General features: G+C 38.9%; 1 protein-coding gene across 1 annotated transcript in view; it reads right to left on the reverse strand.

Moving 5' to 3' along the window:
- LOC120799224 (2-lysophosphatidate phosphatase PLPPR4-like) overlaps positions 1–18,260 on the reverse strand; it is a 65,218-nt gene that overhangs the window by 31,439 nt on the left and 15,519 nt on the right. The window contains exons 3-4 of the mRNA XM_040144211.1: positions 3,394–3,523; positions 3,046–3,241 (exon numbers count right to left, since the gene is read on the reverse strand). Coding sequence (XP_040000145.1) covers positions 3,046–3,241; positions 3,394–3,523 — 326 coding nt within the window. The remainder of the gene's footprint in view (positions 1–3,045; positions 3,242–3,393; positions 3,524–18,260) is intronic.

An 18,260-nucleotide genomic window follows, 5' to 3' on the forward strand; every position in this document is an offset into this window, starting at 1 on the left:
CTTGGGAATTCATTTTCCCCTCGAGGATGGCGAGTGGTACAGGCCCAGAGGCAGCAAAGCAAAACAATTCTACCTTAGTTTCATCAGTCCACAAAACATTTTCCGAGTAGTGTTGTGAAGTGTCAAGGTGCTATTTGGCAAACTTCAGGCACACAGTGAGAGTAGGGTTTTTTTCCGTTGTGTCCTGCCATGGACGACATGCTCCATGTAACCATGCACAATGATTTCAAGCCCATCACCAAGGGGGGCCTTGAGGAGCAACGCCCACCCATGCTGTATTGCATGCCTACCCGTCATGCACCCTTCCAACTCCCAAAATTTATTTAAAAGAAAACATTACACTGATTAACAATTAGTGTGTCCAACTTGTGAAAAGCCATTGTGAGTATGTGAGTAATCATAAGTTGTGTTTGACTTATGATTGTTTGTTGATGTGCCATATATGTAAGACACAACTGTTCCTGAAGAGTTTCCACACTAAGATATCGCTCAGCCAGAGCCACAAGAAGTAGCGGTGCTGAGGGTGCTGCAGCAACCTCATATCCGGGTGGCTGAAGTGTATCATTATTATTATTTTTTTTTTTTACTGTCTCATACACCCCACTTTCGTGGTCCCTGTCACCCAAAATAGGCCTATCCTTTTTTACATTATTACTAGCAACACAAGTTTTCCAGGTGGCTACCTATATTCTGTACAGTGTCCTGTAGTAGTTTGTCTGTGGGTCATTGGATCTGTTGTTTGCGAAGGTTTAAATCGCATTCAGACAGCCTCTCCAGTATGGACAAAATGTTCAAATCCAGCTCTCAACCAACAGCAGAATTTAAAAGGTGTGTTACTGTCATAAATGATGACTGTATGCTGTCAGTGTAGGCATCATGATTTCTTCTGAATTATGCCATTTTTATACTGTGATATTGTTTCGTGTCATGATGCTGGCAATGCTGGCGTAGTTTTATGGGCTAAATTGCAAATAAACTGTATGAAGTGGTTTAGCAAGAAAACCACATTGAAAATATATTGTGAATCTTATAAGGGTCATAATGCAACAGGTGCTGCAGCCTCTCACAAAAATTTTATGAAAAAAATTGATCAATTCCCTGAATTCTTGAATTCCGAATTCCAATATTGTTAAAATGGAATGGAAATATCAAAAGTACTTAAATTATTTCCCACTGTGTTTTTTAATTATCTGAATGCAAAAAAAGGGCCTGCCGGGAAAGTCATATGCCCGTCCAAGAAATTTTCTCTGGCTACAGGGCTGCATGATTTGTATATGGTAGACTCATGAACAGAGATGTTAACCTGCTCCAATGATTCCTTGGAGGCTTTAGCTGTTACTCTTGGGTTCTTTTTTTTTTTTTTTTACCTTAGTGAGCATTCTGCACTGTGCTTTTGGAGTCATCTTAGCTGGGTGTCCACTTCTAGGGAGAGTAGCCACAGCTACAGTCTGAGTGTGGACTGATGAATATTTAAACTCTTTGAGATAACTTTATAAGCTTTTCCATCTTTATGCAGATCAACAACTCTTGATCGTAAGTCTTCTGAGATCTCTTTTTTGTAAGGACATGGTTCACATCAGCAGATGCTTCTAGTGAATAGCAAACTCAAAATGTGAGTGTTTTTTTTTTAAGTCCAAGCAGCTCTAACCCACACCTCCAATCTGGTTTCATTGAAGAGACTCCAGGTTTGCAAACCCCTGATTTCAATTACAGTGGCTTTTGTTGATGTCATTATCTGAGGGGTTCACATACCTTTTACAACCTACACTGTGTGAATGTTTGAAATGTATTCAGTATAGACAACAATACAATGATTTGTGGGTTATTCGTTAAAATACTGTAGGTTGTGTTTGTTCATCATTGTAAAGGTTGACTTACTTTTTCTTGCCACTGTAAATACTCCTTATTATATGATTTCTCATACCTAAAAGCTGAATGTCTTGCAACAGAATTTTCCATTTCAGCCAATTTCCTATGATTTCATCCCTTTTATATTATATATAAAATTATATTATATACATATATATATTACATATATTATTTATATTTATACATTATCAATTATACATGTTGTTGATTTCCCATTTTAATAATTCCAGATACTATTAAATATTGAATACAATAAAATTAACTTTTAAAAAATTGATAATTCTATATGTTCCAGCAGAATAACATACCACTGATTAAACTGTAAGAATTTTTTAAAAGAACGTACAATATGGCAGATGTAGGGTCAATCTATATCTCTGATTTTCTATTCCCTCTCTGAGCATACATGCGATCAATTGTGAGTGGCTCTTAAAAGATAAAAGGTCTTGAGTTGATTTCAAGTGTTGAATTTGCATTTGGTAGTTGTTCATGGGAACCCTCAATATGCGGTCCAGAGTGGCCAAATCAACAATTTGGTACCTTCTTAAAAAGAAGGAATGCACTGGCGAGCTCAGCAACACAAAAAGGCCTGGAAGACCACGGAAGACAGCTAAAGTGGATGATCGGAGAATTCTTTCCTTAATGAAGAAAAAGCCCTTCACAACATCTAGCCAGGTCAAGAACACTCTTGAGGAGGTAGACGTATCATTGTCAAAGTCTACATTAAGAGACACCTTCATAGAGAGGTGTAAGGTGCAAATCACAAGTAAGACTCAAGAATGGAAAGGCCAGATGAGACTTTGCCAGAAAACATATATAAAAGCCTGCCCAGTTATGGAACAAGATTCTTTGGACAGATGAAACCAAAATTAACTTGTACCAGAATGATTGGAAGAGAAGAGTATGGAGAGGGAAAGGAATGGCTCATGATCCAAAGAATTCCACATCATCTGTCAAACATGGTGGAGGCAGTGTTATGGCATGGGCATGTATGGCTGCCAATGGAACTGGGTCAGTGTTGTTTATTTATGATGTGACATTATGTCTACATAGACATTAAAAATCTTTCCATAGACACACAAACAAACTCAACACACCCACACCCACACTCCTCTGACACAGTAACTAGTTCCTTCAAAAACTCTCCCACACTCACTCAGTAATAGAAAGCTTTACCTTCCAGCATTGATGAGTCCGATGTCTTGTCCAGAGCAGATATCCTCCAGAATAAAAGCTTCATCACAGCTTGACATGTTAATGTGGGTCAAGTTGGGTTTGCACACATCCAGCCAGTAGGGGGTGTGTTGACCAGTGGACAGCTGGAGAATGTCAGTTATCAATGCTGTCACACACAGGCCGAAGATATGGACACCTGTGAAAAATAATACATTTATTACAATTATTTTTGACAGTTATGTTAATGTCTGAGCTATTTCATTTGTTTATTTGTGTTTCTGTGGTTTGTTGCAGTCACTAAAAACATGCACAGAATCAGTTGTGGGTATAATGCATGTGTCCTCCCACCTATGAATCGCACAGCCCTGCGAATGTAGGAGTTGAAATTACAGCCTGCAGCACTGATGTTGGCCTCAGTCTGTGTGGCTGATGACCTCCTGGACAGATAGCAGTACAGAATGGCCTCTCCTATCAGAATCTACACATAGACAAAGACACAGAAAGGTCTAATGGCAAAGAAGATTTTTGTCACTTGATAAATCCTCCTCACTTGTCAGCTGAATGCATTAAACATATTGGAGCATTTACTGTTGCCTCCTGTCATTACTGCTAATATCAAAATAGAAGATAAAATGTTCAAGTTTATTAGCTTTTTCGGGAACTTTCAACCCTAGCTGAGGAAGAATGCAAGATGCAGTTGAAAGCTGGTAAGTGGATCCTGAGCAAAGCTTTTTTTGTCAACCTACAGTCAACCTACAGTCAATTCATTTTATTTAATCTCAAAATGTGAAAAATCGAAGTAAAATTAAGTTAAAACACGAGCAAAGAAGTTAAACCAGATGTGCTGGTAGAGGGGAAAAAAGGAAAAGCATATACGTCAAATCTCAGAAACAGCTTGTTTAGTTGAAAATAAGTAACTGTGTTACACATGGCTTTTTCAAGTAATCTGATTTCTTAAACGTCATGTAAACAAAAAACTAGGTTTCTGTAATTTGCATTCACAACTAGATCCTTCTATAGAAAGATGATTCCTTAGCTAAGTCTTTTTACATGTGTGAATGTACATGAAGAAGATCCCATTAGTAGAATAAAGGCAGGTTATACTTGAAACAAACAAGTTGAAGCCCAAAGAGGTTATACCTGTTCTGAATAGCCAAATTGTTTCACTGTCAGGTTTCCATCTAAATTTAAGGTAAATTTTAACCTAATTTCAGGAACATCAACAAAAGTAAATGCAAATGAATGTGTTTTTATCAGCTGATGTTATGTGAATAATAGGAGCTAAGCACATCGAGATAAACAGCTGGTGGTGCTATTTCTCCAGTCCAGTGCCATTGAACGACTGCAGAAGAAGAGGACACAATGATATGACGTAATTAAAAGGGTGCCAGTCACACCTTAAATGATAGAAAACCATCTGGTAAACATGAGGGAAATATGACATTAGTGTTTGTTTCATGAATTAATTTAAGGAAGGTTAGTCTCCTCATTGCGCCATACAGATCTGATGTTTTCGTCTCTTCACTGTGGGTAGAAACACATTTGGAGAGTGGGACAAGCAATAAATTGTACAAAGTGATAATGGCGCACACTCTCAGACAGTCTCTCACAAAAAGGGTGGAAAATGAAAACTTTCACACAGATCAATCACTGCGTAAAGTGAGTGTGATTGTTGGAAAATCAATTTCAGGGGTCAAAACTCCAGCAACACTTGTAGTATACAGAACAACTTTATTGTTAGACCAATGCATTTTGGCTTGTGGCTTTCACCAGGGTCAGCATAAAACTACTAACATACTATAGACAACCTTTAAGTAGGGCAGGTAAAAAACAGAAAAAATCAAAGACCAACAAGCATATGCATCCACATACATATCAACCAATGAAGCTCCTACAAAGATTGGCTGGGCATATAGTCGTGTAGCTTTAGGCCAATCATTGTCCCTGGCTGAAAGAGAAGTAAGGGGAGTGTCCAATAGAGAACATGGGTGACACCACAGAGGAGGAAATTAGACGCTGTCTGACAATTCTACAAAGAGATGGTTGAAGAGACAGTTTTAATGTTAAATCGAAAGGATTTCAACATCCTGCAGAATTTTGACAGTTATAATAATAATAATAATAATAATAATAATAAACTTTATTTATATAGCTCTTTTCAAAACACAAAGTGATTTACATAAAAACATTTAAATTACAAAGAGAGTAAAACAAACCAAAAGCCATAAAACTGAACACATTATAAAACAAACTAATGTCATAAAATATAAATGGAATCACTGAAAGCAATTTTAAACGTGGGTTTTTAACAGTGATTTAAAAGACGAGACAGACTTTGCAGAGGATATAAGGCAACGGAAGATCTGCTAAGTAACTTGGGGCAAAGAATCTCAGGGCTTTGTAAGTAATCAATAAACGCTTGAAATCAATTCTAAAAGCAACATGTAGCCAGTGTAAGGAAGCCAGAATCTGTGAAATGGGATTACTTCTTAGTCCGAGTTAAAATCCTGGCAGCAGAATTTAGGATGAGCTGGAGGCAGGAGAGGGATATTTTACTGATGCCAGAGAGCAAGGAATTACAATAGTCTAATCGACTAGTAATGAAGATGTGGATAACAGTCTCCAGATTTTTAGCAGGAAGAAATGGCTTAATCGTTGTTAAATGTTTCTGAGATGATGGAAGCAGGATTGGACCATGGTTTTAACGTGTTTGTCAAAGGTGAGATTTTGATAAAAAATGACACCAAGATTTCTGCAATGCTGAGTTATTGAATGAGACAGTGAACCAAGACTGTTTGATATTTGGGGATTCGCACTAACCTATGACTAATATCTGTCTTGTCAGCATTTAACTGAAGGAAATTTTGTGACATCCATTTGTGAATGTCATGAAGGCACTTTAGCAGATTGACAGTGTTCTGATTATCGTTTGTAGGATCTGATATTATGTCTATGTGTAAGGTGGCCAAGAGGGAACATGTAAATGGAAAAGAGGACTGGACTCAGCACCGAGCCTTGGGGCACCCCACAGTGAAAACCTGCTGCAGCTGACCTGGCATCAGCGATACCAGTGCAGAAACACCTGTCTTTTAGGTAGGACTTTAATTATTGTAGAGCAGTGCCACTGATACCCACCCAGGTTGAAAGACGGTCCAAGAGGCTATCATGGCCAGTGGTATTGAATGCTGTGCTTAGATCCAGGAGAACAAGGGGATTTTATGGCCAGCATCAGTTGACAGTAATAAGTCATTTAAAAGTTTAAAAAGAGCAGTTTTGTACTATGGTTTTTTCTAAAACCGGATTGGAATTTCTCAAAAATATTATTTTCATGCATAAAAGCTTGAAGCTGATCTGCTACAATCTTTTCTAAAACATAAGTTAAAAATTACAGCTTGGAAATTGTTAAAATCAGAGGAATCAAGAGAGAGTCTTTTTAAAAGTGTTTGAACAAGAGCAGTTCTAAAACATTCAGGAACCTAGCATGTCGACAGCAAGCAGTTAAAAATCTGAAGAATGGACGGAGCCATTGTGTTAAAAACATCCTTTAAAAATTTTACAGGAACAATATGTAAAGGACTGGTTGAGGGTTTCATTGTCAATACTATATCATTGAGCAAAGATGGAGAAATTTGATTAAATGATCAGAGGGAAACTGTACAGGGCTTCTCAACAATAACTGGAGAATCTGGGGAGGAAAATGGAACTTCTTATATTACTGATCTTTTGAGTCAAGAAGGAGAGAAATTCTTCACATTTCACTGGGTTGGCATCTGGCTCAGGGGAGGATCAATGACATGGCTCACAATGTTGAACAACATTCTTGGGTTCTTGAGCAAAACGTTTAGCTTTAGAATCTTTAACCCCTGTGTTAAAAGTCTTAAACAGAGACCGGAGACATTCCAGATGAACTGTTAGTTTTGATGCTTTCAACAAATGCCCCACCTTGCGGCATTTTTGCTTCAGTACCCGAATGTTTTCATTTATCCAGGGCATCGAGAAGTGAGTAGATTTCTTGGTCTTGAAGGGAGTGATTTCATCTAAGATGGAACATGTTAAAATTATTCAACAGAGTTAAAGGGTCTAGATCTAGCTGTGGGGACTGTGCTACAGGCAACAGAAGGCAACACCATGTTAAACAAAAGGCATTGGTGGTCAGAGATTCAGGTGTCATTACACACACATCAGGGAACTTTATACAATAAAGTTTTATACCATACATTTTCTATTATAATAAGACTAGATCAGGAGTTTGACCCTTTGAGTGAGTAGGTCCAGTGAAAGCACGTAATAAGTTAAAATACTTAATAAGGTTTAAGAACTCCCAGCCCAGGGAGGATCCAAGGATCAGCAACTTATCAAATGTAGACAAAGTTAAAGACAGTTATTCAGCAAATCACTGATAAAAGTAGGATCATATCTAGGTGGTCTATTCACAATCAAGCATAGACACAGAGATTTTCCTTTAGTCAGGAAAGGAAGGGCTTCAAAAGAGATAAATGGCCCCAGATCATTGCTCGAGCATTCGTAGCTTTCTTTGTATAAAAGGCCAACCCCACCACCCCTGCCTGTTTGTCTAGGCTGGTTAAGGAAACAATAACCAGGTGGGCTGGCTTCAAGTAGGGGAGTATGATCATTAGGTGTCAGCTAAGTTTCTATGATCATGAAGAAATCTTTATATACAAAAGATTTGTTTACAATTGATCCAATGTTAAGAAGAGCCAACCACTATTGCTTAGGCAGAGTTGACAAAGAAGTGGAAGGAATTGTGATTAAATTGAATAAATCTGTATTGGAAAATAACAGCTGCTGCTCTTTTTGCACAGCGGTTTGTCTCCTAACACAGATGGTCTTTATCTTGTTCAGCTGACAATCATCTGCAAACTGACTAGGAGGGGATGTACTGGACAGTCATTATGGCCTGGTCTTGTTCATAAAAGAAACAAGTTTTGCTGTGAGCAAATTTGTGTCTATTTTGTCAGGGTGGTCTTCACCCTGACAAAAAAAAATCTCTTTTATATGCCTCTCCTATTCCAAAATACATCAACTTGATCAATAGCTGAAACTCGTGGCAGAACATAGCACCTGAAGCCACTGATTAAAACCAAAATGCCAGCTAAAACCTTCACACCCTTTCTCTAAGTTGGAATGGGCCCAGATATTATACATTTTTTACCCAGACTTTCGGCAGTTACGGCAAGAAGCTCAATATTATGTTGAAGTTTTATTGTTTATGCCTGACGCTCAATAATTGCAGGGATGTACTGGGCTATGAAGAAGATTTTTCGCACCTGAAAAACAGTCTGTTAAGCCCGTGGGGAGTTCCACAAAGCTGACATTGTGTCTCCAACCAGCAAGAACTCTGGATCTGAGATGTTGTCTCCATACACGACAAGATTTGTCTCAGCCTGAGCCGGACCAGATGGCTGGGACACTCGGGAAGGTGACTGAGCGGATGCGATACATAATATCACAAACAAAAAAAATTCCAGGGGCCTCATTTACACATGTTGCATACAAACAAGGGAAGGCGTTTGCCACTTTCTAAGCACACTGTGGGATTTATAAATTAGAAAAAAGTTGATGGAAGAATGCGTGGTCCCCCACAGTAACTGACCCATGCGTATACACATAAACTGGAGAAATGATAAACTGCGACCCTGATGGCAGGATAAATCCTGATGGGATAAAACGCGAGAAACTGTGTGAAATTGATACAATTGTGCAAATAAATCAGAATATTACCTCTCACATATCATACATATCAAACAATTTTCGTAATTTGCCTCTGTACACTACCACAATGGATTCGAAACAAAGCCATCAACATGTGATTGAAGTATAGATTTTCAGCTTTGATTCAAGGGGTTTAGCAAAAATACTGCATTAACTTTGTAGGAAAAACAGCATTTTTTTATACAATTCAATGCAATTTTATTTATATAGCACCAAATAATAACAGGGGTTATCTTAGAGCACTTTTCATATAAAGCAGGTCTAGACCATACTAGATAGAGTTATATTTCTAGAGACCCAGCATTCCCCTATGAGCTAGTACTTGGCAACAGCGGCAGGGAAAAACTCCCTTTTAACAGGTAGAAACCGGCTGGTTTAGAGAGAAAGAGAGAGAGATGGGGGGGCAGATGGGAGGACAGCAAACATAGCACAGTACAGGTACCACATAAAGATGTATAATAATAATGAGACTAATAATAAACTGATAATATTAATAATAAGGTGAATAATAATACAAATAAGACTAAATATAATAATAATTGTTATATTAATAATAATTGAGGCAGTGGGTGTTGAGCAGGATCATGGGGGCAGTAGGTGGTTTACAGTCACAGAGCCAGACTCTGCAGCACTAGGAGCAGAAATACCTGCAGAAAGTCACAGGAGGAGGGAGGAGAGAGACGAGAAAGCACAAAACTATAGCAGAGAGTCAGTTTAGTAACGAGCATTGGTGGGATATAGATGCTTATAGATGTTGAGGAAGAGGAGGAGAGAGGAGCTCAGTGCATAATGTCCCCGGAAGTCTTGGCCAATAGCAACATAAAGAGGGGTTTGTTCAAGCCAGACCTGAGCCAGCCCTAACTATGAGCTTTATCAAAAAGGAAGGTTTTAAGCCTACTGTTAAACATGGAGCGGGTGTCTGCCTCCTGGACCCAAACTGGAAGATGGTTCCAGAGTAGGGGAGCCTAATAACTGAAGGCTCTGCCTCCCATTGTACTTTTGGAGACTCTAGGAACCACAAGTAAGCCTGTGTTCTTGGAGTGCAGTATTGTAATGGGGTAATAGGGTACTATGAGCTCCTTGACATATGATGGTGCCTGACTATTAAAGGTTCTGTAGGTTAGGAGGAGGATTTTAAATTCTATTCTGGATTTTACAGGGACCTAATGCAGAGAAGCTAACACAGTAGAAATGTAATGTCTTTTCCTAGTTCCTGTCAGTACTCGCACTGCAGCATTTTGGATCAGCTGGAGAGTATTTAAAGATGTGTTGGGGCAGCCTGATAATAAGGAGTTGAAATAATCTAGCCTAGAAGTAACAAAAGCATGGACTAGTTTTTCTGCATCGTTTTTGAGACAGGATGTGCTTGATTTTTGCAATGTTAGGTAGGTGAAAAAAGGCAGTCATTGAAGAGTGTTTTATTTGGGAGTTAAAGGACATATCCTTATCAAAGATAACTCTAAGATTCTTAACAGTGGTGCTGGAGGCCAGGGCAATGCAATCTAGAGTAACTATATCATTAGATAATGTGTTTCTGAGTCGTTGGTGTCTAAGTACAATAACATCAGTTTTGTCTGAGTTAAAAAGAAGAAAGTTGCTAGTCATCCAGGTCTTAAAATCCTTAAGGCATGCTTGAAGTTTAGCTACCTGATTGGTTTCATCTGACTTCACTGACAAATACAATCGGGTATCATCCGCAAAACAATGGAGGTTTATGGAGTGTTTCCTAATAATATTGCCCAAAGGAAGAATATATAAAGTGAATGGAACTGGTCCAAGCACAGAACCTTATGGAACTTGGAGACTAACTTTTGAGTATATGGAGGATTTATCGTTAACATGCACAAACTGAAATCAATCTGATAGATAGGACTTAAACCATCCTAGAGCAATTCCTTTAATGCCAGTTAAATGTTCCAGTCTCTATAATAGGATATGATGGTCAATGATATCAAATGCAGCACTAAGATCTAACACGACAAGTACAGAGACAAGTTTTTTGTCCAATGCAATTAGAAAGTCATTTGTAACTTTCACCAGTGCTATCTCTGTGCTATGATGCACTCTCAATCCCGACTGAAAATCCTCAAATAAACTATAAATATGTAAAAACCAAAAACTGGTGGGGGATGGCTTTCTCAAGGATCTCAGAGAGAAAAGGAAGGTTAGATATGGGTCTATAGTTGGCTAAAACTTCTGGATCAAGTGTAGGCTTTTAAAGGAGAGGTTTAATTACAGCTGTTTTAAAAGAATGTGGTAAGTAGCCTGTTAATAAAGACATATTGATTATATCTGGTAAAGAGGTGCTAACTAAGGCTAAAACTTCCTTAAGCAGCCTAGTTTGATTGGGGTCTAAGAAACAGGTTGATGGTTCAGATGAAGGCACTGTTGAGGTTAGATGGCTAAGGTCAACGGGAGAAAATCTGTCTAAGTATATATCAGGTTTTACAGCTGTTTCCAAGGTTCCTCTGTTTGAAGATAAATTGGTACCAGTTGAGGGCAGGAGGTGGTGAATTTCATCTCTAATAGTTAGAATTTTTTCTTCACAGCACTGGCTACAGTGCTGTAAAGAAACCTAGGGTTGTTTTTATTTTCCTCTATGAAAGATGAGTAATAGGCTGCTCTGGCATTACAGAGAGCCTTCCTATATGTTTTAAGACTATCATGCCAGGCTAAGTGGGATTCTTCCAGTTTGGTAGAACACCATATCCTTTCAAGTTTTGGCGTAATTTGGTTTAATATGTGGGTTTGGGAGTTAAACCATGGCGCTAACCTCCTTTGTTTTATCATCTTCTTATTTAGAGGGGCAATATCATTCTCACTAAGCCTGCAGCACTATCAACAAGATGATCAATTTGGGAGGGTCTAAAGTTAGTATACAAGTCCGCTATTATTTTGTGATATGGCAGTGCATTAAGTGCTGATGGAATAACTTCCTTAAATTTAGCAACAGCACTAACAGATAGACATCTAGCAAAGACATTTTTGTCTAGGAATTCAAAAGTTACAAAACAATGGTCCGATAAAAGAGGAAAGACTATTAAATGTTCAATTTCGATGCAGTAAGTCAGAACAAGATCAAGGGTGTGTTTATAAAGAGATAAACGCAGTTCTAAGGCTCTCCTTATCAACGTCCACATGAATATTGAAATCACTTAATTGAATCAGTTACTTTAACTGTACTAAGGACTAAACCTGATAAAAACTGTTACAATTCAGATAAAAATTCAGAGTATGGGCCAGGAGCGCTGTACACTATAACAAATGGAATAAGCTTTAAAGTTTTCCATGATGGATGTGTAAGACTAAGAACCAGGTTTTCGAATTAGTTATAATTGAGTTTAGGTTTAGGGTTGATTATTTGGTTTGATTTGAAAATGGCTGCACCTCTACCGCCTCGGCCGGTGCCTCGAGGAATATGACTATTAATATGACTGGGGGGAGTGGATTCATTAAGGCTAACATATTCATCATGAAACAGCCAGGTTTCAGTGAGACTAAATATGTCAATATGATGATCTGATATTAGATCGTTTACTAATACAGCTTTGGATGGGAGAGATCTAATGTTTATGAGTCCACATTTAAATCTCCAATAATGTACTTCTGCAAAGGTGGTCTTAATTTTTATTAGGTTTTTATGTACAACTCCTCTTCTTTTTGTTTTTGAGTTAATTAATTTTGGTGCCTAGGTGGCAGACACAGTCTCTATGGGGTTTTGGGTGAGTGACTGCTGTAATGAAAGCACGGAGAAGCGTGTAAGACTGCAACTCTGCCTCTTGGTCTCAACTCTGGGTTGTCATGGTTTTGGTCTACTAATAAACTCAGTCAGATTTCCATATATGAAAGCTGCTACATCCAAAGTGGGATGTATGCCATCTCTCCTAATCAGATCAGGTTTTCCACAAAAAGTCTGCCAATTATCTACGAAGCCCACATCATTTGCTGGGCACCACCTCGACTGACCCGATTGGTGTAATCGGGTGTCGTTTCCGCCGACGTGAATAACAATCTTACAATATGAAAATTTATCCTTAGCCAGCAGTTTAAAATAGGATTCTATGTGGCCCATCCAGCCCCAGGAATATGTATAGAATATGGTCACCGGTGACGCGTTTCTCAAAATAGAGCTACCAATAACCAGAGTTGGTTTCCCAGCGGGTGTGTCGCTGAGTGGGGAGTATCTTTTTTTGAAACATGAACTGGTTGGTGGTGACCTAGTGTCTACGCTTCTTGTTATGGACAGTCACCCAGCCGCCCTGGCTTCCCAGCTGCTCTGGAGCTGCCAGGGGAGAGTAGGAGCTACAGTGGGTCGGCTAGCACGGGCTACTGGGGGCTGGCTAACTACTGTGGCTAACGATTTGGTTTCCATGGTGCAGAGCCGTGCTTCCAATTCACCCAGCCTCACCTCCATCATTGCAAATAAACTACATTTACTACATGTGCCATTATCGCTAAAGGAGGCAGAGGAATGACTAAACATAAGACACACCAAGCAAGAGACAGGAGTAGAGGGAGAAGGAGAGAGAGAAGCCATCGCCAACTGCTAAGCTAAAGTAACTGGTTGATCTGAATAGCGTGGATAGAGGCAGAGCAGCAAAACTCGCTAACAGTCAAACAAACACCCCCAACAGGAAATGACACAATATGCTTACCTCAGAACGTCAGCACATCGTAAGTAACAGAAAGATCACTACCGTACACATTCCCTCATTTTCAGAGGCTCAAAATTAAGTGGACAAACCAACATAATTATAAATATAAGGATTTTTTGTACTATTTGGATGAAAATCCTTTGCAATCAATGACTGCCTTAAGTGTGGAACCCATGGAGATCACCAAATCCTGAGTTTCCTCCCTTGAGATTCTTTGCCAGACCTTTACTGCAGGCTCCTTCAGTTGCTGCTTTGTGGGTCCTTCATTCCTCAGTTTTGTCTTCAGTAAGTGAAAAGCATACTCAATTGAGTTGAGGTCAGGTGACTGACTTGGCCATTGAAGAATATTCCGTTTCTGTGCCTTGAGAAGCTCTTGGGTTGCTTTCGCAGTATGTTTTGGGTCATTATCAATCTGTACTGTGAAGCACTATCAGTTTTGCAGCATTTGCCTGAATCTGAGCAGATAGTATAGCCCTATACTCTTCAGAATTCATCTTGCTACTTCTATCAGCAGTCACATCATAAACAAACAATGGTTACCCAGTTCCATTGGCAGCCATACATGCCCATGCCATAACACTGTGTTGACAGATGATGTGGTATACTTTAGATCATGAGCCATTCCTTTTCTTCTCCATACTCTTCTCTTTCTATCATTCTGGTACAAGTTAATCTTGGTTTCATCTATCCAAAGAACCTTATTCCAAAACTGGGCAGGCTTTTTTAGTGGGTTTCTGGCAAGGTCTAATCTGGCCTTTCTGTTCTTGAGTCTTACTATTGGTTTGCACCTTATGGTAAACCCACGCCATTTACATTCACAAAGGTGTCTCTTGATTATAGACTCTTGACAATCATACGTCTATCTCCTCAAGAGTGTTCTTGACCTGGCTAGATGTTGTGGATGGCTTTTTTTTCACTAAGGAAAGAATTCTGCAATCATCCACTTTAGTTGTCTTCCGTGGTCTTCCAGGCCTTTTGGTGTTGCAGAGTTCGCCTGTTCATTCCTTCTTTTTAAGAATGTACCAATTTGTTGATTGTTTCAGCTATCTGTTTGATAGGTTTGTTTTGTTTTTTCAGCCTAATTATGGCTTTCTTTATTTGCATGGACACCTCTTTGGACTGCATATTGAACAGCTACCAAATGCAAATTCAACCGTTCGAATCAACTAAAGACCCTTTATCTGCTTAATTTTTCATGAAATAATGAGGGAACAGGCCACACCTGGCCATGTAACTGATTGTCAGTCAATTGTCCAATTACTTTTGGGTCTCTGAAAATGAGGGACTATTTATTAAAAATGGCTGTAATTCCTAAACGGTTAATGCAATATTTTTGATAAACCCCTTAAATTAAAGCTGAAAGTCTACACTCCAATGATGTCTTGAAGGATTCGTTTCACATCCATTGCGGTAGCCTATATAGAAAAATTACAAAGATTTTGTCACATTCCAAATACTTTTGGACCTAACTGGATATGAAGAGTTCATTTGCAAATATGGATAAAAGCCTTTGTAACAATGACTACACAAAAACGTCTTTGATTGATTCTCCCTAGACCCAGCACTCAAAAAAACATACGATTTAGGATAATAAATACAAATGGAGATATTTGTTATTGCAAGAGAACTCTTCAAATGTGTTCTGTAATTATCAAACAGTACTTGCATGTTATGAAATTTATACTCATAAATAATGAGGTGAACAGGGACAAATTACGTTTACAGTGATTTTTCGATGCCTCAGCTAGGCAGATATGACTCCACAGTTTCATATATATGGTATCATAAATCATATATTGTGTTTCATAATGTGTTTATTTGTAAGGGCTTTTAGTTTTTAGTTTTTTCACTGTTTGAAATGTAAAACAGAGAAAAAACTTTGTAACTGTGTTTGGAAAGGAAGAGGCTTTACTCCCTGATGCTGTTGGTTGTGTTGGCCCAAACCCCTATCCCTAGGCATTTGAGCCAAACGTTGCTGCCATTCGCCAGCATGTGGATGTGATGAGTCCTTGTAAGAACACAAGAGGTATGGAAACAAATAACTTTATTCAGTAATTGTGTAATGATATAACATTGTACAATGTGTGACATAGTGCATTGTCGCGCATCACATTTTTATTTCCCTTAGTTCCTTGGCAACCTCATTGATAGAGTCAATTGTGTCCCTTTGCATCTGTAGGACTACATCTGTGACAACACTGATGCTGCTGGAGGGTTGGGACGCACGAGCTGCAGTGGAGACGCTGGGTGCACAGTTTCTCAGCTGCAGTACTACTGACCCTGGTGAAACATGCAGCAAATACAACAAATACAAATTGGTTTCTTGAATAAAGACCCACTTGTTTTTGTGAATGGAGTCTAAATTGTTTTTGTACATAAATGTGTAAACACAATTTGAATGCATTTGGTCTACACTCATTTCAAACAAGGGAATAACAATTATGTACCTCAGTTATTTTGGTGTCCCCCTCCATCCCCGTCACTACTCAACTCTTTTTTTTTTCTTGTCTCAGCCTCCCCAACAAGAACTTCAATTTCACACTGTGTGATTTTCTTTTTTTAGTCTTTCTGTCAGGGTTTAGTCAGGTGCATCCAGTTTGCTTTAATTATTCTTGAGATGTATCTAGAACTTGATTGGAGTCCACCTGTGGAAAATTGAATTGACTGGACGTATTTTAGAAAGGCACACACCTATAACGTCCGACAATTCACACTGTATCTCAGGAGAAAGACTAAACCATAAAGTCCGAGGAACTTTTTTTTTCAACCTCTGCAATAAAATTCTGGTGAGGCATAGATCAAGGATATAAAACTATTTCTGAAGCTTTGAGTGTTCCCAGGAGCACAGTGGCCTCAATAATTGTAATGGAAGACGTTTGGAACCACCAGGACTCCTCCTAGAGTTGGCCATCTGGCCAAACTGAGTAATCAGGCAAGAAGGGCATGGTCAGGAAGGTTACCAGCAACCAATTGGTCACAGAGCTTCATCAATAACACTGTCTCCCCTACATCACCTGCTGTTCCAATTTCTTAAGTTGATGAGTGCAACAAATTTCTCTCCTTCGCTGATAAGATAAATAACATACGAGCAAAACTCATTCCCTCCTTTTACCACCATTACCTTGCACTTCTCGGCCAACAATTTTGATAGAATATCACAAATCTCACTACAACACCTCAGTAATCTGGTCAGTACTATGAAAACCTCTTCTAGTCCCCATGACATTTTACCCACTTCTTTATTAAAAATGTTATGGCCTTCATTGGTCCATGTGTACTCTCTAAACTCAATAATTCACTGGTCATGGTCATGTCACATCTTATTTCTAACTAGACCCTGTTCAACCACTTCTCAAAAAAACGAATCTGGACCCTTCCTTTCCCCATAACTACAGGCCCATAAGTTACCTTTTATAAGCTAAGGTCCTGGAAAAAGTGGTTGCTAAGTTGCTAAGCAGCTTAACAGCCTACAGCTGTTAGATGAGCACAACATTTTCAACAAGTTTCAGTCTGGTTTCTGTTGGCGGCATTCAACAGAAACCACTTTTCTCAGTCTCCAACTATCTATTAATGCAGGCTTATGCAGGAGAATGTTCCGTATTGGTATTATTAGATCTCAGCTTTTAATACTGTGGACCATCGCATAATGGTTGAGAGGCTCAGCCAGTGAATGGGCATCTCTGGATCAGCTTTGAATTGGTTCTCCTCTTACCTGTCACACAGGCCTTTCTCAGTTACAGTTCATAATTACAGTATGCTTCATCAACTGAATCTCTTTTTTGTGGTGTTCTACAGGGCTTTCTCCTGAGCCCCATGGTGTTTGAATTGTATTTGCCTCCTCTTTAGTAGATAATAAGAAATTCTAAAGGCATCTTCTACCAATGTTATGAAGACGATTTTCAATTATACATTTCATTCATGCCTCAAAACTTATCAAAAACCTATCTGTTCTATTAAATTGCCTCAACTCTATAAAGACTGGATGGCTGATAATTGTCTACAGCTGAATACTGACAAAATAGAAGTTGTTATTTGTGCCCTAGATGGCTTTATCTCAAAGGTCATGGACAGTCTTGGCTCTCTGTCTTCTTCTGTTAAAACTACTCTCCATAATCTAGGTGTTTCTTTGGGCCAGGCTTGATTCTTGACCAGCATGTAAATTGTTTGGTTTGCTCCTGTTTCTACCAGCTGAAAAACATTGCTAAACTCAGGTCCTTTGTGTCCGTAGCTGATAGATACATGCATTCATTTCCTCCAGGCTTGGTTACTGCACTTCACTTTTCAGCTGTCTAAGCAAGACATCCCTAAAGCGCATACAACTGGTCCAAAATGCTGCGGCCAAGCTTCTGACCAAGTCATCCAGAAGGTCTCAAGTAACAATTCTGATTTCTTTACAGTGGCTTCCCATCAAATTCAGAATCCAGTTCAAGCTTCTTGTAATCACGTTTAGAGCCCTGCATGGGCAGGCACCTGCCTACATTAAAGAGCAACTACAGCCATATAATACCATTAGAAGTCAGAGGTCCTCTGATCAGGGTTTATTGGTTGTTCCTCACTCCAGGCTCAAGACAAAAAGAGACTGTGCTTTTGAGGTTGTAGCTTCAAAACTTTGGAATCCTCTCCCATTGGACTTATGAACTGTGGACACTGTTGACACCTTTAAAAAGCAGCTCAAGACCCATTTGTTTAGACTTGCTTTTGTTTATTTAGTTTTTTTTAATTTCTTTTTACCTGTTTTTTTTATTCTTTTATTGTGAAGCACTTTGTGACATCTGTTCTTGAAAGGTGCTATATAAATATAGTAAAATTTACTTACATACTTACTTA

The sequence above is a fragment of the Xiphias gladius genome, chromosome 14, assembly GCF_016859285.1.
Source record: "Xiphias gladius isolate SHS-SW01 ecotype Sanya breed wild chromosome 14, ASM1685928v1, whole genome shotgun sequence".
In the NCBI taxonomy this organism is placed as follows: domain Eukaryota; kingdom Metazoa; phylum Chordata; class Actinopteri; order Istiophoriformes; family Xiphiidae; genus Xiphias; species Xiphias gladius.